We start from the raw sequence: 23,883 nt of genomic DNA, 5'->3' as shown, positions 1-23,883 counted from the left end.
AATTGGGTAAACTGTTAAGACCTTGTAATATTCATTGGTTGCCTCCACAATAACATTTACCAGTGCAGAACTGGACATATGCATAAAGAAATCTATTTTAGGGGAATCATATGTAATATATTGTCTAAAACTCTATGTGCAGTATTGGAGTAAACTGACCAGCAATCCAAGTAAATTACGATGGCATATTTATTTATTTATTTATGTATTTATTTATTTATTTATTTATTTATGTATTTATTTATATATTTATTTATTTCACTGGTGGAGGTCAACTGTCTTCACCTTCAAGTTTATTTACAATTCAAAGTTGTAAAGGCATCATGAGCTGTCTAGAATTAACTTAAAACGAATATACAGTAAAACTTTGATTATCCGTTCTAATGCCCGAGAAGGGATGAATGGTTAATAAAAAAACCTACATAATCCATACTACTAATATTAATGGACTTTAAAGTACATAAAATACATACCGTATAACCTTAAAATGCAGTGCCTTAAACCCTCTTTAAAACCGAAATGTAGTCAAAGGTACAACAGTACATACTAAATATTCACTTAAATTACCGGCAGATCATAAATAATCAATTTACCTGGTGACATTTAAGCTGCTTTAAAAATGTTACTTTTTTTGGTCCTCTGTGACAACTTACTTTCTTTATGTCCATCCTGAGCTTTCTAATTACAAGAATGTCTGAAAAATCCATATCGTCCTTGTGCTCCTAGCATTCCATTAACTTTTCAGCCAACTTCAGTGTGGTCTGAAGCGGTATGCGATTGTTTGAGACGTACTCTTCTTCCCCATCCCCCTCACTTTCACTCGTCACTTCGCAGCTGACTGCTGAGTTCCCGTTCGCGCTTTTATTTACTATTTCGTCAATCAGTTAAAATGTGATGCCCAGGCAATACATTGTCGGTATGAAGCCACTCATCAATGTTACTTTCATCCACTTCTCCAAAATGCATATTATTTTCAGTAGTCTTCAGGATATATTTGACCATCAATCCCTCATTTTCATCTTCATCAGTGCCACCTAATGTAACTTAATTAATAATTAATTGTATCTCTCAATTATGCGCTTAAACTCGTACCGTATCTAAACTTTTCTGCTCCACTGCTGTCACCACTTAGTTTTTCTCCTTCGATTTTTAATTCTTGAATGCCATGTCTGTCCTTAAATCTCTGTGTAGCCAACCATTGGATGCTGGTGAGGACCCTGAGAGCCCCATCTTTTCGTGAAAAATTTGTTCCTGCCTTGTTATCATAGGACCACTAATAGGTACACCTTCACCTCTCTTTTGCTGAAAGAGGTGAATAACGCAGTATCCAGTTCTTTTAAAGATGATGGTTTCATTGTTTTTCTTTTAGTGAGCCCATGCGAACTGTCAGAACACGGTGCAAACTGCAACACTTTGTCTTTATCCTTCATTAGGTCCTGCACTGTTCTCACGCCCACACCAAACTCTGATGCCAAATTTGAGACTAGTTCATCTTTCTTTAACCGTTCGATTATATTAACTTTATTTTGTTTGGGTAAAACTACACATTTTCTTTTTACTCAACATTTCTCGGCTGTTAGAACGGAAAATAAATGTTCAACTTTAGCAGTCACTCTCACATTTCCTTACTTTGCACTACAGTACCTACAGAATGTAGCCTACCTGTCTACTAATAGCAGAGGTTGGCTATGACGGACTGCTAGGCTGGTTTCTGATTCCTGTGGATTGTGAAATATTTACGATGCGGTAGCCTGCGGTGAAGATATTGACAGAACGATATGAAAGATCTACGTACGGTACTCTTGAGATGTTACATGCTACCAAATAAGTTGTAGGTATCATTCTGAAGTAGAAATGACCAGCATACTGTACTCTACGCTTCGTGGGCTGGTGCTTTGTAACGGTAAAAAGTTAAATACAGTAATTTTACACAACATAAAATTACGTAGTAAAAAAATGTATGAAGTCATGTCTCGAATGCCGATTGCCAGTCTATGCGCGTGTACGTATAGTAGTTACTGTACGTTATGATTGTGGACTCAGGAGTCAGAGTCAATGTACAGTCGCTCCAGAACAGAATACTGTATCAAGATACCTTGATGTCAAGAGCCGGGCTGAGTGGCCTGAGACGGTTGAGGCGATGGCCTTGTGACACCAACTTGGCAGGTTCGATCCTAGCTCAGTTCGGTGGTATTTGAAGGTGCTCAAATACGTCAGCCTCGTGTCGGTAAATTTACTGGCACATAAAAGAACTCCTGCGTGACAAAATTTCGCCACCTCAGCATCTCCGAAAACCGTCAAAGTGGTTAGTGGGAAGTAAAACCAATAACATTATTATTGTTATTATTACCATCAAGAGTACGCTCATTCAGTTTTGGAGCGACTGCACATTGCTTTTTAAAAAAATCAAGATTTTTTTTTTTGGCGACGAATAATCCACAGAACGGTTAAACGAGGGACATATAATCGAGGTTTTACTGTAGTAAAAGTTACAAAACATGATTAAAATTTACATTCATATGATATACAGTACTTACAAATTAAAATTAGTACATGCTGAATGATCTTCAGATTAAGTTGCTTGGTGTAATGTGATGAAGTCAGAACAATTCTACATAATAAATGAAGATGATGTAATTAAAAGTTTGTTCTATCCTTAAAATTTGTTTCACATAAAAATGACAATTGATTCATTAAAATTGTTGTTCCACTTCATATAGAAACTTCTAAAATGTTACAAATTTACAAATGTACATTAAATTGATTTAATGCCAGCCAGTCCATTGAGTGGAAATCAATTACAGACATGTCATGTTGTGCGATATGAAATAACAGCTCTGTGTTTGCATCATATCTGTACGCTGGCTAGATTGACACTGTCGGCAACATGTGGTAAGGACTTGGGACAGTACTTCAGTCTTGATGCAGGACTTTTTGGCAAGTGGTTTAAAGTCTCACTAATACAATGGTTTCCAGCAACACAAGGATGGGAAGGTAGTAGCCATGGCTTGGGATTGTGAGCAGACATATCAGTTATTCTAATATTAAAATCAGAAAGCGCACTAAAATGCTCAGTCCACGGTGTAAGATCTAACTTCACATGCTTAATGTTCAGTGTTAAAGCCTTTCCAAGTGTGGTGTTTCCTTGATATTTTTCACTAGTCTTGGTAAATTTGAGCTTACAAGGGAACATCGGCAATGGTTAAGCCGCCGATTGCGTTGAAACTTGGGAATCGCATTGAGTTACACATAACAAAGATGTCAGCTTCAGTTTTGAGTGCCGACATTCATTAGGACGTTAACTAAGGGGCCTAAAAGTTGCAACATTTCAAGTTCCGCGCAATCAGCGATGAATACCTGCTGGCAATTCTAAGCCGGTACACTGCCTGCCTCTAGACACACCTCTGCACCTCCTTCCCTTTCCCCCTCCAACTGGTTCGCCGCTCCCTGCGCTTGCCGGCTGCTTATCTGTTGAACGGGACCGGCACTATACTTTGCTTCTTTTCGCACTATTGAAATACTTTAAATAACGTTCAGTTCCACACATAATGATAATAAATAACCTAAACTAATATACCCATATTTTCATTCCTGCTGATTCTGGTGAGTTGTCACATTCGTGGGTACAACACCGAGTTAAGCACCATCGGATGTGGTCAAACGTGCAATGGGGTACTGTGTCCGAACTACTCTTGAATTATTATTTACTTCTAAAACACCTTAAAGCTGTCATTAGTGTCGTTTAGAGTGGACATACATATGAAATTAATTAAATTAAATCACCCACCATTAAATAAATCACCCACCTTTAAACAGCGTTAAATATCTTTTTATTTAAGGAAATTACGTGCCAGGGTAGAGGATCTCGATGAATGTAATGAGATTTGGTACCTCGCGATATCAAAACCTGGTTACAGGTCCAGACCTTCTGACCCCCCCCCCCCCCCCCCCCCACATTTTGTGTACTCGATCAGTTGTCATAACGAAACAAAACCGCGGACAACAACAACAATTATAAACTCCGAGTTTGAAACTACTGGTATTTTCCGTATTGCGTACTGTTGTATGAAGAATATAGGTAGAATGTTTTTATTTGTGCTTGTAGTGTTTGATTTATTTATGCTTTGCAGTGAAACACAACACATTTCAATTGCAGCAATGGTTGTAGAATATAACTCAATTTAATGCATATACAACTTTGATATGAGTATGACATGGAATGTAGTAAAGTTTGCTGTAATAAGAAAAGCCTTGAACAATTAAGAAAAAAAAAATAAAAATTTATATATGCAGTAGATATACAGTGTGACACCTTGCTACTATTATGTAAAGTAACGCAGCTGCACTTGCACGCCTCTCGCACTCCTTGGGCACATTGTTGTGCCATGCGACCTCTAACACACTGGATTTTTAACCAGCTTCTCTGTTCATGCTTGGAAAGCATGGCAACTGTTTTTTACAAAAGCTTCCTCACAACACAACTGTTCATCTTCACCTGGCCACTGTGAATGCACGTGGAGGGGAAGGGCAAGGTCATGCGCTGTGACGGTGGGTACGCAGGTCAGCAACCTTTGATAAGAATGACAGAGCCCGGCACCGTTGCACTGCTGCGCTGAAGCATGGTTTCCAAAACTTAAAAACCAACCTATGTGGACATGGAGGGGGAAGGGCGAGATATATTTGTTGACAGAAACAACGGATAACACAAATGTTTGTTTAAAAAGCAAACGAGAGAGTTATTGGTATCAACATATCAGACAGCCCGGTGCTGAAAACTAAAACCTACAATTTCACATGCAGCCAAGAGACCACGCTTCAATCTACGTTATTACGTCTTATGTCACGCAGTGTAACATCTGCCCGTGAGCGTCAAAACCTATTTGAAAACAGTTGACTCCTTAACACTCGCCCTCATTCGCGCCATAAAGCTAGAGCTCCCGAAAGTTCAGCGGACCTTCTTCACCGTGACTTCCGTGATTTGCTTGAAGATGGAAAATAATTTTTGACACACTCAACGACATTGCGCTTAAGGATTCGTCGCAAACATTTTCATAAACATTTCAGAAAATGTAAACTGACTATTAGAATGTGAAAATTGCAAAGGAGAGCTATGAGGAAGGCTGATAGAGTAGTTTCTGTTCGACGGCTAAGCAGACGGGCAGGCGTGGGGAGAAGGGAAATGTGCGGTGGCGAATCAGGAGGTGTGGCACAAAGCAGACAGTGTGCCGGCAGGTATTCATCACTGTTCGCTCAGACTTGAAATAATACCAATATAAATGGTCCGTTATTGGACATTATAAATTTTCCAGCTAACTCATTCCTGGTTGCCAGCGTTTCGCCCTCTTGTGCTAGGGTGGGCTCATCAGTTGGTACCTAGCGCACCTACCAATACGCTGGCCAGTGCATACCGTGGAGGCCACTGCGTAGGCTATATCATCTGATGGCCAAGCAGGCATCAATTTTTGGTAATGAGACAAAGTCTCTTAGTGCATTGTCACTGCCGGTGGCTCCAGTTAGCCTACGCAGTGGCCTCCACGGTATGCAATGGCCAGCGTATTGGTAGGTGTGCTAGGTACCAACTGATGAGCCCACCCTAGCACACGAGGGCAAAACGCTGGCAACCAGGAATGAGTTAGCTGGAAAATTTATAATGTCCAATAACGGACCATTTATATTGGTATTATAAATTTACTCATTCAGGACAAATATTTCAGATTCCCTATGGGAATCAACATCTATATCAGACTTGAAATGTCGCAACTTTTAGGCCCCTTGGTTAACGCCCTAATGAATGTTGGCACACAAATTGATGCTGACATCTTTTTTAGGTGTCAAACCTGTTGTTATTCGTAACCACCTTTAATTACGGAACTTTAATAATAGTCAAAATAACACATAACGGTCAAATTACCCAGAATAAATGTATGGAGCTAATGACATTGTCCTGTTTGCATGCCTACCATCTTAAATATACATATTTTCTTATATGATTTCTCTATTGTTCTTCTTTAATATTAGGCATCTATTTTGAACTTGAGCACCATATTCATTCTCCTTTAAAAAAAATTAATTTCTGAACCCAAGATCTGCTTAAGAATGAACAATCCTATCTTCTCTGAATATTTAAAAAAGCTTGGTTTTGATTTATGACGGTCTTAACTTCCTTGTGCTGGCAGTGAACAGTTGTAAACCATTGTTAGTATTATTGTTCCTGGTATTATTTTCTTGTGATTTGTTGATGAGATGGAAAGGTCTCTTCAGTTTTGTGAATTTCTGTTAACTAAAGCATGTTTCATTCCACAGTTAGTATTCAAATTGAAATATTTTATGTGCTCTTGAAAATACTATTTTATTCTTCTGGGTTGAACCGTGTTGCTGTTTTCTGTACATTTCATACAGTTTGCCAACGTTTCTATTACGTTGCAGTGTTCTACTCGATCCGTGGTTATCAGTCTCCCAGGCGCTAATCGACTAAGAGTTAGTTGTGCTGACCTTTAAATAGCCCTCTCTCTCTAGCTGATGTAAGCCTGTTCCGATCTCTTGAGAATTCTGAAAAGTATAGGTCACAGCCTGGTAGTTGGGAATTGCCGGTACTGTTACGTGACTTGAGGTTCGTCCTGTATGTTCATGTTGTGGCCTATGTATAATAGGCATCGAAGAATTGCTGATTTTGTATCCTTCCTCAATAACACTTGGCTGTCATTCACCAAATTAGCATGATCTTTGTTGATAATTGATTCTATTGCACCTTGTCATCGCGGTGACTTTGGATGATGCTATTCAACTGACTGATGCTCCAGTTCTGGTTCGTATGCTCATGTTCACATTTTGTCAGTTGCAGTAATGCCATTAGTACTGAAATAGTTCCAGGTGGATATGGCAGGTTTTGTATCGCTTCCAGTTGTTATATACTACAGTACACATGTGCAAGTCCTGATGTAAAATGTCGAACATTACTGACTGAGACATAGTCCACTGTCGGTCTTCTGTTGAGCACTGTTCAATAATGGCAACAGATATGAGTATTTGAGGAGATACAGTACGTCCAGCTCTGCTCCTGTTACACATCCCACGTTGGAGGGCCGCTGCCAAAGCTTCCCGTAGCTCTGTATGATGTTGTTGGGCATTTCTGGCACAGAGAACTGCAGCTTTCACATAGGAGTGCTATTCCACTTGCAGTCCATCTTGGAACATCTAGAGACGCACGTAATTTCGGCCGCTGGTAGCTAAAGACCTGTACTAACAGACGACGTTTGTTGATATGTGCTGTAGAGTACTCAATGTAATACCAACCTTACTCTTCTTATGTTTGGACGATATAACACTATTGCCAGGACTTATGAAATGAGCTGGTTATTTTTCCTTCCGGAAGTGGGTTGTTGGTGGGCAAGCTGGACATCGATCGCTCGTGACGTAAAGGCAGATTCTCAGTATTGGGAAGTCAGAGCCTCCTGATTCCTTGCCAAACGGTCAAGGCGCTTCAGGACTTCGAATGAACTACTGCTAATTCGTGAATACCATGAATATTTCCTTCCATGATCATTTTTATTACTTTTCGTTTTCAAATAAGTGCTGGTAGTGTGCTTTGAACAGTTAGAATTAAATGTTGTTTTATTTGATAGTAGTGATTTTCCTGAAGTCTGTCTTTTATCAGAGGCTGAAAATGTTCATAAAGTTTCTCATGTACTTAGAGGTAAACCAACATTTATTCATATATTTTGCTTTAATCATTCCTTTAAACGTAGACTTTTTGCTCGCAGTGGAAGTACGATATTTCTTGTGCTGATTGAGATGTTAGTGTTTGTAATGTTGATTGGTGGAGTAGAGGATCTCTGTTTACATTTTGCTAGATGTCCTTACCACGTTAATTGATTACCGTACAATAACTATCACCTTTCTTTGTTACTGTATGTGGTATGTAAGAGAGTTTCCTTGTATGAATCTTACATAAAAGCTTGTTTTAACTCAAAATTCAAACTGAAGAACTATTTTACAAAAATTATTCCTAAATCCTATATATATAACTGGTTGATTCAGAAGTCATGACAACTACTTTTCAACTTCTGAAAGTGTTGATATGTTGCCCCCAGATGGAGAATGAATTCTCTTGCATCAAGTCGTTTAATGACAACAGTGCATAAGGAAAGTAACCAACCTGCAAGTTTTTCAATCTGTCAAAACTGATATAAGATTATGAACACACTAGAAATACCTGGAAAAGAAGACATTTCATTAACCTTTAGCAGTCATATTTAATAACAGAGAATGTTTGCTCAGCAGGTTGTATTTAAAAGGGGCGAGTTTCACAAATTTCACACAAAAGCTTTTATTTAACTAAACTTTAAAATAAAAGATATAATCTTGGTATATACAGGGCTGATTTTGCTACTGATTCTGTTTGACAGCTACACCTTCAGTCGTTAGTCCTCTTTTTTTTTTCTGTCGGGGCTTTACGTCGCACCGACACAAATAGGTCTTATGGCGACGAACCTTAGTCCTCTAATCACCGAGCTTGATAGCTGCAGTCGCTTAAGTGCGGCCAGTATCCAGTATTCGGGAGCTAGTGGGTTCGAACCCCACTGGCGGCAGCCCTGAAAAGGGTTTTCCTTGGTTTCCCATTTTCACACCTAGCAAATGCTGGAGCTGTACCATAATTAAGGCCATTCCTAGCCCTTTCCTATCGCATCATCGCCATAAGACCTATCTGTGTCGGTGCGACGTAAAGCAACTTGTAAAAAAAAAAATTGGTGCAGGATCCATTTACCTTACAGTAGACTATGTTGTTGCCAACATAGCTAAGGCGACTGAAATACCCCTACTTGATCCAAAGTAATATCTGAGGAGAACGTAATATCACTAATATCAATAATGTCTGAATCGCTCAAAAAGGTACATTCATGTTTGCTATCTAGATCACTAGTAGACACCATGGTGTTCAATGAGTACACAGAAAAATAACAGAAAGACTTGGTTGTTTCTTGCTGAAATTTGATAGTGTTTTGATATATATCAAGATCTTTCGTTAACTCCTTCAAGAAGTTAACATAACTACTGGTATTGTGCAATGAAGCGTATAATTGCCAGAAGATGATCGTAAAACACATCGGGTTCCTCTAGAAAAACGTCCTGCCAGTCGACCATTCAAGGTTAATAACAGAACTACGTTTTGTTCCTCAAAGATCATCACATTCTGTCAGATCACTTTTATTATGCTTATCTATTTCAGTGATGTTTTTTCAGGAATGAAATGTCATTCTGTTATAAATTAATACTTTCTTTTCCAGACATTTTCCAATTGACTTTTGTTATTAATAAAATTATTTCTTCTTCAGGTATTTCCTGGTGTTCTCTTAATATTACATTAGTTTCAACAAACTTAAAGGTTATTTGTTAACTAAGTTGAAACTGAAAAGGAAATGGCTTTTGCTTTAACAAAGTTTAATAGCGGTTGTACATCACGATTGCTGTCCTGCGGCCTCATCGCAGGAGAGCATTGGGGAGAGTTCTGTGAATCATTGGTTGGACTTGCTCTGTCCTATCATACCGTGGCAAGGCGGGTGGAGGTCTTTAAATGGGGAAGAGTGTCCTCTGCTAAACATCTTTGCAGTGTACGGTAACTGCCTCTGATCGAACAATGCCTAAAGGAAGGCATACATTATACTATGTACACCCTCCCTTTTTCCTGGAGTTTAGTCCGTATCACTATTTCATTCTTAGTGTGGGAAATTCTTTCATAACACACAAGATATCGTAACTGCAGTTTGTTACGAGAGTATTCGTTAATGAATCCCATGTGATCGATGGTATTGTTTCCCGTCATTGATGGTAGTCATTTATGGACAATCTGGGAGACTACAGTTTGTTCATTAATACAACTATTTCAAATGTCCCATTTGTTACTTGTGTCATCCCAGAGATTCCTGTATACATGCTTCATCTGGTGGCAGTGTTATGTCACGCTTTCAAATGTATATATTTGATTTCCACTATTGGCACACTTTTGATGGAAAAAAGTTTTGACTTATAAATCAACCTTGTAATTAAGGCACAAGTTCTGTTTTATACGTGACTACTGTCCTATAAACACCTTCCAAACAGTGTTGATTATTTTTTTACTAATGTGGGAATATATGTTAATTTTCTTGTAATTTTAAAAGTAGTTTGCATGAAAGTAGTTAGTTTTAATTAGTGTAGAGTTGCAAGTTTCTGGCTTTGCCAGACTTCAAGCGGTATGTCACTATTTAGAGAAAGCAACTGATGAGAAGAATACTGCTGAGGAATGGGGTCGGATCATGGACATTTGTGACAAAGTGGGGACGTCACCCACACATGCCAAGGACTGTTTACGATCCATTGTGAAACGGCTTAATCATCAGGACCCCCACATTGTTATGCAGGCAATCACGGTAAGATTTAGTTAAATGGAACTGACATTTACTCTCCCATGGCATATGTGATTAACAGGTGCATTATTTTGTTGTATATATGTGAATGTTCTGTGTGTTTGTAGCTACTTGATGCGTGTGTTAACAACTGTGGTAAACCTTTCCATCTGGAGATTGCCTCTAGAGATTTTGAAACAGAGTTTCGAAAACTCTTGAATCGAAGCCAGCCTCGTGTGGCTGACAAGTTAAAACAGTTATTAAAGAAGTGGGCTGAAGGGGATTTTAAAGGTGATCCTCAGCTGAACCTGATACCGTCACTGTATTCTAAATTGAAACAAGAAGGTGTTGACTTCACACCTCATACTGAAATGGTAAGAATAAGCTCTGATATATTTACTTTGTACCATGTGGGAAATTGAACAGTTTTTCTACTACTTTTGTTTCTTCTGAGAAAATCATTGGGCACTGCTGAAAATGTACATTTTTAGCTGTTTTGTTTTTGATATATTTTACTTATAAATTAAAATTATAATTTTTTCAAAACACCTCAAGAATGAGTAATATTCAGCTGAATGTATTGATCTTATGGTGGTTTAATATAGCCTATTGCACATTCAAAAGGTTGTGTAGAAGCTGAAGTAGCCTGTATGTACAAGTGTACATTATCATAGTCAAGGACAAAACCCTGCATCAGCGCTAACAAGCACGTGCATTACAGTTCAATTAGCTTTTGTCTTAAATTCACTGTGAGCACAAACGACTGAGTGTCACTTCATTGATTGTCAGTTCTGAATTGTGATGGAATGTAAAGCATTTTGGGAAATAAATTTTCCGTTTTGTCATTTGTGACATTGCCAGGCTTGCCCCAACAGAGTTATGTCCTAGGCTATACATTCCTATTTGAAAGGTTTTGATTTTGAAGTTGGCTAGTTTATTTTCTGCATAGCATTCTGAACCATCCTGTATTATTTTCTGTCTCATAACTGTCACAGCTATAAGCTCTGGAATAATTCTGTCTCTGAAAGGCATGGGAAATAATGTTAGCTTTGTCAAAGGACCTGCATTAGAACAAGAAATTATTAGTTTTTTTGGTCTGAGATTATGTCCATTTTGAACCACGTTACCTTATTCGTTACCGAGTATGGTAAGAAATATTACTTTCTTGGATTGGGAACCCAAAGTTGATTGCTTTGATTCTAGACCATAACCACTTTTGGAAGCCGTCTTGTGTGTGTTTATACCAAGCTCATCATATTCAGATGTTGAGGAAATGCCTCATTTTAAGTCCCACGTGACCATATAAACCAGATTTCTGGTGGATAATTTTACATATTTGGGGGAATTTAAGAGATAAAATAAAGTTATCATCATCATCATCAGTGTCCCACTCCAGTCGCCCAGGTGTGGTTAACAAGCCTCCTCCACTCCTTTCTGTCCTTCCACTTTTCCTGCTCCGCTACTTCTGCCACATCCATTCCAGCTTCCCTAATGTCCTTCCAAATCTGATTCATTCACCTTCTTGGTCTTCCAACTGGTCTCTTTCCCTTAACTTTTCTTTCCAATTCCCTTCTTGCTACCCGTTCCTTTCCCATTCTTTTTACATGTGCGAACCATCTCAGTCTTGTTTTCTGTATGTTCTGTACTAATGGTTCTATATTTAGCTCTTCTCTGATTTTAATATTTTGAATTCTATCTCTTCTTGTCTTTTTAACCGATGTTCTTAAAAATTTAATTTCTACTGCTTGGATCTTACTATCTTGTCTCTTGTTAGTTACCAGCGTTTCTAGTCCGTTTGTTACAATTGGTATGAAATACCGGTACTGTTTATATAATGTTAATTTTGTTCTCTTGGGTACTTTGTCATCTCATACAAGCTTAATTTTTATTATTAGGCCTATATATAGTTTATAATGTTATAATTATTCTTAAAACATTGTCTTTGTCTGGTATATATATTTTAGATATCACATTATTTAATTTTTATTTGGCTGAAGAAGGCCACTAAGTGGCTGATACTAGTCCCAAGACTTATGTAATATCATTTACTTGATAGCCACCTCTGTGGATCAGTGGTAGAGTGTCGGCCTTCGGATCCCAAGATAGCGGGTTCAAACCCGGCAGAGGTAATCGGATTTTTGAAGGGCGGAAAAAAAGTGCATTTGACACTCCATGTCGTACGATGTCGGCATGTAAAAGATCTCTGGTGGCACATTTGGTGTTCACCCAACAAAATTCATTAAATCTCAGCCATAGACGCCCAAGAGAGTTTCGGTTTACTTGGTCTGCTATCTAGTGGGCCAAGAGTAAAACGGAACATTGAAATTGACGAGCAGACAGCCAGATGGCGTCAAATTTATTATTATTATTATTATTATTATTATTATTATTATACATACATAATCATTATAGACTGTTATGCCTTTCAGCGTTCAGTCTGCAAGCCTCTGAGAATTTACTAAACGTCGCCACAATCCTCGATTTGCAACTAGTGTTGTGGCCTCATTTAGTTCTATACCTCTTATCTTTAAATCGTTAGAAACCGAGTCTAACCATCATCGTCTTGGTCTCCCTCTACTTCTCTTACCCTCCATAACAGAGTCCATTATTCTCCTAGGTAACCTATCCTCCTCCATTCGCCTCACATGACCCCACCACCGAAGCCGGTTTATGCGTACAGCTTCATCCATCGAGTTCATTCCTAAATTAACCTTTATCTCCTAATTCTGAGTTCCCTCCTGCCATTGTTCCCACCTGTTTGTACCTGCAATCATTCTTGCTACTTTCATGTCTGTTACTTCTAACTTATGAATAAGATATCCTGAGTCCACCCAGCTTTCGCTCCCATAAAGCAAAGTTGGTCTGAAAACAGACCGATGTAAAGATAGTTTCGTCTGGGAGCTGACTTCCTTCTTACAGAATACTGCTGATCGCAACTGCGAGCTCACTGCATTAGCTTTACTTCACCTTGATTCAATCTCACTTACTATATTACCATCCTGGGAAAACACACAACCTAAATACTTGAAATTATCGACCTGTTCTAGCTTTGTATCACCAATCTGGCATTCAATTCTGTTGGATTTCTTACCTACTGACATCAATTTAGTCTTTGAGAGGCTAATTTTCATACCATACTCACTGCACCTATTTTCAAGTTCCAGTCTGCCACTAAGACCAAGTCGTCAGCATAGGCCAGGCTGCTTACTACATTTCCACCTAACTGAATCCCTCCCTGCCATTTTATACCTTTCAGCATATGATCCATGTAAACTACAAACAGCAAAGGTGAAAGATTACAGCCTTGTCTAACTCCTGTAAGTACCCTGAACCAAGAACTCATTCTACCATCAATTCTCACTGAAGCCCAATTGTCAACATAATGCCTTTGATTGATTTTAATAATCTACCTTTAATTCCATAGTCCCCCAGTATAGCGAACATCTTTTCCCTCGGTACCCTGTCATATGCTTTCTCTAGATCTACGAAACATAAACACAACTGCCTATTCCTCTCGTGGCATTTTTCAATTACCTGGCGCATACTGAAAATCTGATCCTGACAGCCTCTCTGTGGTCTGAAACCACACTGGTTTTCATCCAACTTCCTCTCAACGACTGATCGCACCCTCCCTTCCAAGATGCCTGTGAATACTTTGCCTGGTATACTAATCAATGAGATACCTCGATAGTTGTTGCAATCCTTCCTGTTCCCTTGCTTATAGATAGGTGCAATTACTGCTTTTGTCCAATCTGAAGGTACCTTACCAACACTCCACGCTAATTTGACTACTCTCTGAAGCCATTTCATCCCTGCCTTCCCACTATACTTCACCATTTCAGGTCTAATTTCATCTATTCTTGCTGCCTTATGACAATGGAGTTTATTTACTATCCTTTCCACTTCCTCAAGTATAATTTCACCAACATCATTTTCCTCCTCCCCATGAGCTTGACTGTTTGCAACACCACCATGATGATTTCCTTTTACATTGAGAAATTACTGTCTAGAAAGGTTTCCCTGCTGCTTGACCTAGCCTTTCCAGGTTATTACCAAAATCTTCCCAAGACTTCTTTTTGGATTCAACAACTATTTGTTTCGCTCTGTTTCTTTCATCTACGTACAAATCCCTGTCTGCCTCGGCCCTTGTTTGGAGCCATTTCTGATAAGCCTTCTTTTTACGTTTACAGGCTGCTCTCACTTAATCATTCCACCAAGATGTTCGCCTTTTCCCATCTTTACACACAGTTGTTCCTAGGCATTCCCTTGCTGTTTCTACTACAGCATCCCTGTATGCCACCCATTCACTTTCTATATCCTGAACCTGCTTACTGTCTACTGTTCGAAACTTCTCACTAATCATATCCATGTACTTCTGTCTAATTTCCTCGTCCTGGAGATTTTCTACCCTTATTCGTTTGCAGACAGATTTCACTTTCTCTACCCTAGGCCTAGAGATACTTAGTTCACTACAGATCAGATAATGGTCTGTATCATCGAAAAATCCCCGAAAAACTCGTACATTCCTAAAAGATTTCCTGAATTCAAAGTCTGTTAAGATATAGTCTATTATGGATCTGGTACCCCTAGCCTCCCATGTGTAGCGGTGAATAGCCTTATGCTTGAAGAATGTATTCGTAACAGCTAAACCCATACTAGCACAGAAGTCCAGCAAATGCTTCCCATTCCCATCAGCTTCCATATCTTCCCCACATTTACCAATCAACCTTTCGTATCCTTCAGTTCTATTCCCAACTCTCGCATTGAAATCGCCCATCAGCACTATTCTATCCTTGCTGTTGACCCTGACCACGATGTCACTCAATGCTTGAGAAGAATTGTCAACTTCATCCTCATCTGCACCCTCACATGGTGAATACACGGACACAATTCTTGTCCTAATTCCTCCCACTGACAAATCTACCCACATCATTCGCTCACTTACGTGCCTAACAGAAACTATGTTGCGTGCAATGGTATTCCTGATAAAGAGCCCTACCCCAGACTCTGCCCTTCCCTTTCTAACACCCGTCAAGTACACTTTATAATCTCCTATCTCTTCCTCCTTATCTCCCCTTACCCGAATATCACTTACTCCTAGCACATCCAGATGCATCCTCTTTGCTGACTCAGCAAGTTCTACCTTTCTTCCATAAACCCCATTAATATTGATAGCTCCCCATCGAATTCCATTTCGTTCGCCAAGTTGTTTCCAAGGAGTCCCCCGCCTGTCAAATGGGAGTGGGACTCCATTACTCCCATAGGTCCGAGGCTTGCTTAAATTGTTCTGAGCTCGGGAAATTCATGAAGCAGGATGCTGCCCTACTTGCACATAGTCCAAGTGAGGATCTCTCCTCTAACGGGTTATGGACCACCGGTGAATTGTGTAGTCCTAGCCGCCTGAGCACAAGGAGGGCCACGACTCAGAATATGTCCGAGATGCCCACTCTCATTCCATAGCAACTGGTATCCCGACTCTCAGGACCACTTACTAGGCCACTCAGCCGTTGCCCATGGTTCACGAACTAGGACGTGACTACAGTAACCTACAAACATGAACCATTATTATTATTATTATTATTATTATTATTATTATTATTATTATTATTATTATTATTATTATTATTATTATTTACTTGATACACAGTGCACTCCCAATAATTCGCGGTAGTTAATGCACGCACTTCCGCGAATTATCCGCAGTAATTTTTAAGCCTGGTAAAAATAAAACCATAGGTTAAAATAATGAAATGTATTTTATGAACAAGCAGAAAATAATTATAACACTGCAGTGTATTGTAAGACACACTGGAGAAAAGTTAAAAATGCCATGTGGATTATGCCAACATTCGTATTTAACAAAATAAATCGATCATCACTTTTTGTTTCTTAGACAATTGTTCATTTTTTATAATTTTGGATCGTACATTTCTCAAGAAAACAATATCTGTAAATGAAAACTCATCTCTATTTTCTATGTAAGAGATAAGTGTGTCTATAGAGACACTAGCTTGGCTGTGAGGAAACTTTTGGAATTTCCGTTGCATCACTCCCGCACTCGATATCATCTGAATCTCCATCGTCCTCACCAACCGTCAAATTCCGTACAATATCCTCACTTTCATGTCCGAAACCATAATCGTCCTTATCGACGTCTAACCACTCAATAATGTCACTTTCTTCTGCATCTTGGCATTTATCCAGGTTTTTCAGTAATGATATCGTAGCAAGACTACGTTGCCCGTTCGAAATACAGTCACTGAAGCAGGCAAATGCTTGCTCTTCACCTAGAACGGATTTCCATGATCATGCGAGTGTAGTAGCGGTAATTTTGTCCCATGACTTACTGATTGCATGAAGAGCATCCAACAAACGGAAGTCCTTCCAGACTGTTGGAATATCTATGCCTTCCTCAACCAATTGCTGTAACAGAGATGACCTGTAGTTCTTCTTTAAAGCAGCAATAATGCCTTGGTCTATAGGTTTAAGAATAGAAGTTACATTAGGGGGAGGGTATTTCACGTAAATATCCCCTTCTTTAAGTTCACTTTTGTGTGTATAAGAAGGCGCATTGTCAATCAAGAGCACTGCTTTGATTGGCAGTGACTGCTTAATTAGGTAGGCCGTCAGTTGTTTCACAAAATGATTGTGAAATCAGTCCTTAAATATCTATGTCTCCATCCATGCTGCCTTTTGATGGTAGTACTGCAAAGGTACATTCTCTCGTTTAAAACAGCGGGGTTTTCTGGATTTCCCTATCGCTAATCTTAATTTATGATCACAACTTGCGTTAGCACACGCCATAATGGTTATTCTTTCCTTGGATGTTTTGCAGCCAGGGGCCTGCTATTCTTGTTGCATCACTAATGTTCGGGACGGTAAACATTTCCTATACAACCCTGTTTCGTCTGCATTGTAAAGTTGTCGTAAGGTCAAGCTGTTCTTTTTCAATGAATGATTGAAATACCTGTGCAGTCTTTTCAGCAGCACCCGTGTCTATGCTGAGACGCTCTCCGTGAATAGCAATTTCTTGTATTCCATAGCAGTTTCTTATACTGCATAAGCCAGCCAGAAGATGCTTTGAAATCGCCTTCTTATCCAAGAGCATCGTGAAAGTGTTTTGTATGCTCAGCAGACATTGGGCCGGACACAGAAATACCTTCCGCTCGTTTTTGATTAAACAACCGTACCATGTCTTTGTCTAGATTTGCATAGTCCAATATTCTCATTGATTTCCAGGATGTAGAACGATCACAATTAGCAGAAAATTTGATGATGGTTTCCTTTTGCTTCTTCATGACTCTCGTTGTTTCACTGACACAAAACTCGCAGGCTAATTTTTATGACGCCTCGCCTTTCTCCAGTCTTTCTATAATTTTCCGTTTTTCTGACGGTTAACCTTTTATATTTAATTTTTTGACCACTCATATTGAAACCTCTTACTGCTGACGTATTTGAAACTGAGAAAAGACTTCCGCACTCTGTTCACACTTCTCAAGTACTGTACAGTAGCCTACAATACACTCGCTGCCGGCGCACCTACCCTGCACTTGGCTTACAGTTCAGCAACCTTAGGCTGTGGGGGAAGGGAGGGTAAATTCAGAGTGCATTCCTCTTTCATTGTCTCTGCTTCCAAGATTACAGTAATCTGCAGCAACATGCTCGAATGTTTCCAAGTTTGCAGCATTCTGGCAGCAGTGTGCATATAGGCCTACTGCTACATCGTAGAGAAACGAAGTCCAGTCTCCTCAAATATCACTGATTTTGTCTCCACGCATTGCATTAAAATTCTTTTAAACTAGGCAGAAATAATTTTACTCAGCATGATGATTAGTGAGTGTAAGAATTAATACTTTAAAAAATAACTCTGAGACTTGCGATGGACCCTCTTGTCAATTTATTCTTATAATACACACGAGATGCTGTCAATTGTGCACTCGGTTTTATTCACAAATTATATTCACATCAATACATCCACATCAAATGAACCACCATCTTGAACTCAATCGACTGCCACATTAGCATGTAATCCAACTACGGAACACAATATAACCACTCCATCAGGAAAACCACAACATGAGTTCACATACTTAACACGACTAACGACTCTCACTAACAACTCAACGAAGCAACGCAAGACTTTACATACCTTGCCTGGTCAGTCTTCTATAAAAGTATGACACAACATGCTTTCTTGTATCTTCTTGAGTCTCCAATAACCTATATACCAATGAATAGAAAATTCTGTAAAACTCGGCTGACAAAGGTGCGTTGTTCTAGACACTTACCCTGTGTTGCACAATATTACATCAGATTCATACATCATTTTTACAGGTAATAATAAATTACATGCTTCTATTTACATGTTCTTACATTAAATAAAGTCGTATTGATAAACATATCGCGGAAGTGTTGTGACATAACCACGCATGTTTTGTTACACTAGGCAGATCATACAACACAAAAATAATAAATGATATGACCATGATTTATACCAAACAAAGTCCGTACTGACAACCTGTGTTACATAACTACATAAATAATAATAATAATATAATAATAATAATAATAATAATAATAATAATATAGACGTAAACAGCTTCATAAATTGAAATATCAGCGTATGTAGCCACACCCCACAAGTCATAATAACACAACCTACTAATAGAGCTGTATATTTTCACTAATTACCTATGCCCTTAGAGAATTGTTTGCAAGTTATACTAGTCCATTACATACTTGCATCAATATCCCCCCTGTAATTTGAAACAATTTCAACATTCTATCCCACTTCTCGACTTTGCCTTGGTTGGAGATTATATCTTCGTTCTTCCTTGACGCTCCTGGATGTGCTCTCCTCCTCTTGACTGGATCGTGCCTTGTCGGGGGTCGGTATTGCCTTGCTGCCGCCTCCTCGTCATGACCAGTTTGTGCCGTGTCATCAGTAGTCTCTCCTCCAGGTGGACCTGTGGCAGTAACGGGCTTATTGTGTATGCACAGCGGTTGGGTGACTCGCCGCAATTCTGATGCATGGAACTTGACGGGAGGGTTGGTTTTAGTAAGTAGACACCATGGCCCAGCTGCTTATCGATCTCAACGGGACCAACTCACTTAGTTGGGAGACCTGCGTCAAACCCTCCAATCTTATTACTGACTGGGCGGTTACGTCGCAGTACTTGTTGGCCTGGTAGGAAGATCTGGGTATCTTCGAGATCTTGAGTCTTGGCCTGAGTAAGAGATCTCTTCTCGGCCAATGCTTGCTTTTCCTTGATGTCCTCCTGCTGCTTATGCTGCCACTCTGCTAGGGAAACAGCTGCATCATCTTGACCAGAAGTGGGTGATGGATGAATCTCCCAATCCCTGGTGCCGTATAGCTGTCGACCAAGGAACAGTTAAAGATTTTCAACTTGGATCATCTCACACGACATGTTCGTTTGACATAACCAACATGTATACAAACATTCCAATAGAAGACACTATCAAAATCATTAAGAAGAATTTAACGAAGAACAAATTAGTAAGCATACCAGAAATTGAAGATTTTATTAATGTTTTAAAATTCGTGTTAAATCAAAATTATTTTACGTTTAATAATAAAATTTACCGACAAAAAGGACTCTCAATGGAAGCCCCAGCATCAGGAATATTGGCTAATATATACTTAGACTATTTGGAACACACGAAAATTATTAATCAAATAGAGGGTTTGGATTTTTGGACACGTTATGTGGACGATGTTTACGCTATAATAGATAACAGACTCACCGATAGCAGTAAAGTTTTAAATATATTGAATAATTTGGATTCCAATATAAAATTCACTTTAGAAGAAGAGGTTGAAAAATCACTGAATTTTCTGGACATAGTCACAACAAGAGAAGAAAAAGGATTTTCTTTCAAAATACACAGAAAATCCACTTTCACACTGACCACTATCAAGAACAACTCGTTACACCCTGAGGCACAGAAAAGATCAGCATATTATAGTTACATTAACAGAGCGTTTAGTATTCCTTTATCCAAATCTGAAAGGAATAAAGAACTGTTGTTTATCCGACAACAAGCCCTCTTGAATGGTTTCAACAATAACATGATTGATAAAATAATTAATAAATTTTCGGAGAAGCAACAATCTAAATTAGCAGTCGAACCTAGTAAAACTGAAAAATATATCAAGTTCACATATAATAATCCAAACATTCATGTAATAACAAATTTATTTAAGAGAAAAAATTTCAACATTGCATTTTCCACCAATAACAACATGAAACATAGTATTTTCAACCATGATACAATAAATCTCTCGGAAAAAGATAAATTTTTTGATTCTGGAATATATAAACTCACATGCTTTGAATGTAAGAATACATACATAGGACAATCCGGCCGCAATTTTAAAGTTAGATATTTGGAACATGTGAATGCTGAAAAACATAGAAGATTCTCAGCAATGGGATCACACATGACGGCCACAGGTCATAAATTTACCAACATAGAACAAGACCTGACCATCATAAAAAAGTTAAAAAAGGGCAGCTTAATGAACACATATGAAGACCTGTACATTCATCTAGACCAACTTGTAAAGAAAAATGATAACCTTAATGAGGCTGTAGAATTTAAGAATCCATTATATTATCAAATTCTAGTATATTTGAAAATGCTTGAGAAGGATCACGAAAAAAGAATTGGAATTTCTCCACCTACAGATAGCCCTACAGCTTATTCCTCCTCAGTTGAAGCTATAGGTGACAGCAAGGAAGTTCTTGACACACCTATATCCCCCGCTCCTCCACCTCCTCAGGTGCAAGAGCAAGGAAGAACGCATCACCAATATTACACCCGGCGCAAAACTGTGAAAGAATGACAGGAGTTACTGTTCCAAAGGAAAGCAGGCTTAATAAGATTTGACAAATAGGAATTAGTTATATTTTCATCTACATTAATAATAAGAGCCGCACTGTGATATCAGGATTTCTTCATTTCGATAATTACTTATAAATTGTATAATTTTTAATTTATAAATTGATCTTGTTTCATGAATTATTAAGAAAAGAATATTTATTAGGACAATTTCTCTATGGAATATTGTACAAGTGTTTCCTTGACGACTGCTTTCTATTGTAGAAATAATTTATATATTTTCTCTTGAGTTATTTGTTTGTTTTAGTCTTGTCAATCTTATGTTAATTTTAAGGACACTTCCTCTAAAGCATTACTTTGTCAATTTTATATATTTTTCATCTAAACAGTGTTATGTGGCTGAAGATGTTGATAATATACGAAACATGTACCACTTTTGACCATTAAAAATTGCCTTAAGCAATCATTGTATCGACTAGGTGGAAAATAAATAAATACTTAATTGTGAATGGTTGATGTGTCGTAGCAGGGCAGAGAGTGACTGCGGTATCTTACGGTCCCACAGTCGATGTTCCTTGTCTATTAGGTGGACCTGTAGCATCATTTTTAGCTCCTAGTTCCATTGGATTGGCCCTTGGGTTGTAGATAGTGGTGGTCCAATGTTCCACACCCCATTCAGTCATCATTTGCTGCCACTTCCTTGACGTGAACAGACTCCCGTTGTCTGATAGAATGCACCGTGGATAACCGTAGCGGCTGAATGCCTCATCCTGAAGGAGACTAGCTATGCATCCCATAATGGCTTCTGGTATCAGAAAGGCTTCAATCCATCTTGTGAAGAGGTCGGTGATTACTAGGAGTCCTGTTTTATCCCTTTGGAATTAAACCTAGCAAGGAATTCCCTCTTGAAGTCAGTCCAGTTTAAGTTCAAGCCCTTCAAGTTATTCCATCAAGTAGCGGCTTGCCCCCTTAACTGTGGTGTGACAAGTTGAACGAAGACCATCGTTGATTAGTCCTTCCTAGTAAACTGATTGATCCCTCGATGAAGCTAGTCGGGTTCTCTTTCCGTCTCCCTTGGAATTCGGAAAGACTCTCATTAATCACCTTCGGGTCTAGGTGTCCTGTATTGCCAGTTGGGTTTGAAGGGGTTGAAGGTGTGATAGGTCCTGTTCGAATTTATCTTCTACTGCGTGAAGGATGGTCTCTCTCATATTCTGAACATCTCACTTGATGGTCAAAATTCGGTTTTCTAACGTTCCTTCAATGGCGGAAATACGGCTCCCAAAATTTCCCTAGACGGCAGAAATTCTCCCCTCAACCTGTTGTTTAATGTCGGAAATCAGAATTTCCACCTCCCCCTTGAGGTTCGAGATGTCTCCTTTCAGCTAGCTTACCCTACTAACGATGTGCTCAACCTGCCCTGTTTTGACCTGATGTCAGACATCTGCTGTGCTAATTGGTTGGTGACGTCGCTAATTTGGGAATTGATTTGTGAAATTTTATCATCTACAGTTGAAATTTTTGATTCTAAGCACTTTTCTGCTTTGCAAACCTGCGTGTACACTTGAGATATTTGTCCGGTTAAAACAGTATTAGCTCGAGAAATTGTCTGAAATTTTGTCATTAATTTTCGAAAAGTTGTCAGGAATCTGTTCCGTTAAGGTGGAATTACCGAAAGTCTGGTTGTTCATCCTCCTCGATGAAAAACCTTTCGGGATCTTCATCATTTTTAATTTGGTCTTCTTGTAGCCATGTCTTCAGTGATTTCTTACTGCCGTTTGTCGGAAGATTTCATGCAAGTTCGTCTTGAAATTTTTTACAGACATTTTCCAGTATTTTCATTTTATTCTGATTTCCACTTACACTCTTATTCGCTATTGAAAATTATTCTCACGGTCCTGTCACGGTTGCCAATTATCGTATTCGCAAAGACACACACACACACACGAGATGCTGTCAATTGTGCACACTGTTTTATTTACAGATTATATACACCTTAATAGTTGCACATTAAATGAACCCAATCTTTAATTCAATTGACTGCACATTAGCATATCAACCAACTACGGAACACTTGTACCAACACAATATAACCACTTCAAAGGCAAAACCACAACATGAGTTCACATACTTTCAGCAACCCAAGACAGTCCTTTTATACACCTTGTTTGGGCAGGCTTCCAGAAAAGTATGACACAGCATGCTTTCTTGTATCTTCTCGAGTCTCCAATAACCTACATACAAATGAATAGACATTCTGTAAAACTAGAGTGATAAAGGTGCGTTGTTCTAGACTCTTACCCTGTGTTGCAGAATAGTACAGCGAATTTATACATCATATTAACAGGTAAAAATAAATTACATGCTATTAAGTATTCTTACATTAAATAAAGTCGTATTAATAAACATACCGCAGAAGTATCATGACATAACCTCACATGTTCTGTAACACAAGACAGATCATACAACACACAAATAATGATACGACCACGATTTATACCAAATAAAGTCCGTACTGACAACCTGTCGTACTTAATTACATAGATGATAACTGCCTCTGTGGATCCGTGGTAGAGTGTCGGCCTCCGAATCCCGAGATAGCGGGTTCGAATCCAGCAGAGATAGTCCGATTTTTGAA

The 23,883-nt window shown here is 38.8% G+C and overlaps 1 protein-coding gene across 2 annotated transcripts in view; it reads left to right on the top strand.

The window, feature by feature from the left end:
• Stam (signal transducing adaptor molecule) overlaps window positions 1–23,883 on the top strand; it is a 205,710-nt gene that overhangs the window by 42,477 nt on the left and 139,350 nt on the right. For both annotated transcript variants that reach the window (XM_067151811.2, XM_067151810.2), the window contains exons 2-3: window positions 10,246–10,406; window positions 10,511–10,756. In XM_067151811.2, the coding sequence (XP_067007912.1) occupies window positions 10,293–10,406; window positions 10,511–10,756 (360 nt within the window). In that variant the 5' untranslated portion in view covers window positions 10,246–10,292. The remainder of the gene's footprint in view (window positions 1–10,245; window positions 10,407–10,510; window positions 10,757–23,883) is intronic.

This window comes from Anabrus simplex, chromosome 7 (genome assembly GCF_040414725.1).
Source record: "Anabrus simplex isolate iqAnaSimp1 chromosome 7, ASM4041472v1, whole genome shotgun sequence".
NCBI classification, from domain to species: Eukaryota; Metazoa; Arthropoda; class Insecta; order Orthoptera; family Tettigoniidae; genus Anabrus; species Anabrus simplex.
Note: the sequence above shows the minus strand (reverse complement) of the source record. Positions and strands in the feature narration are given on the sequence as shown.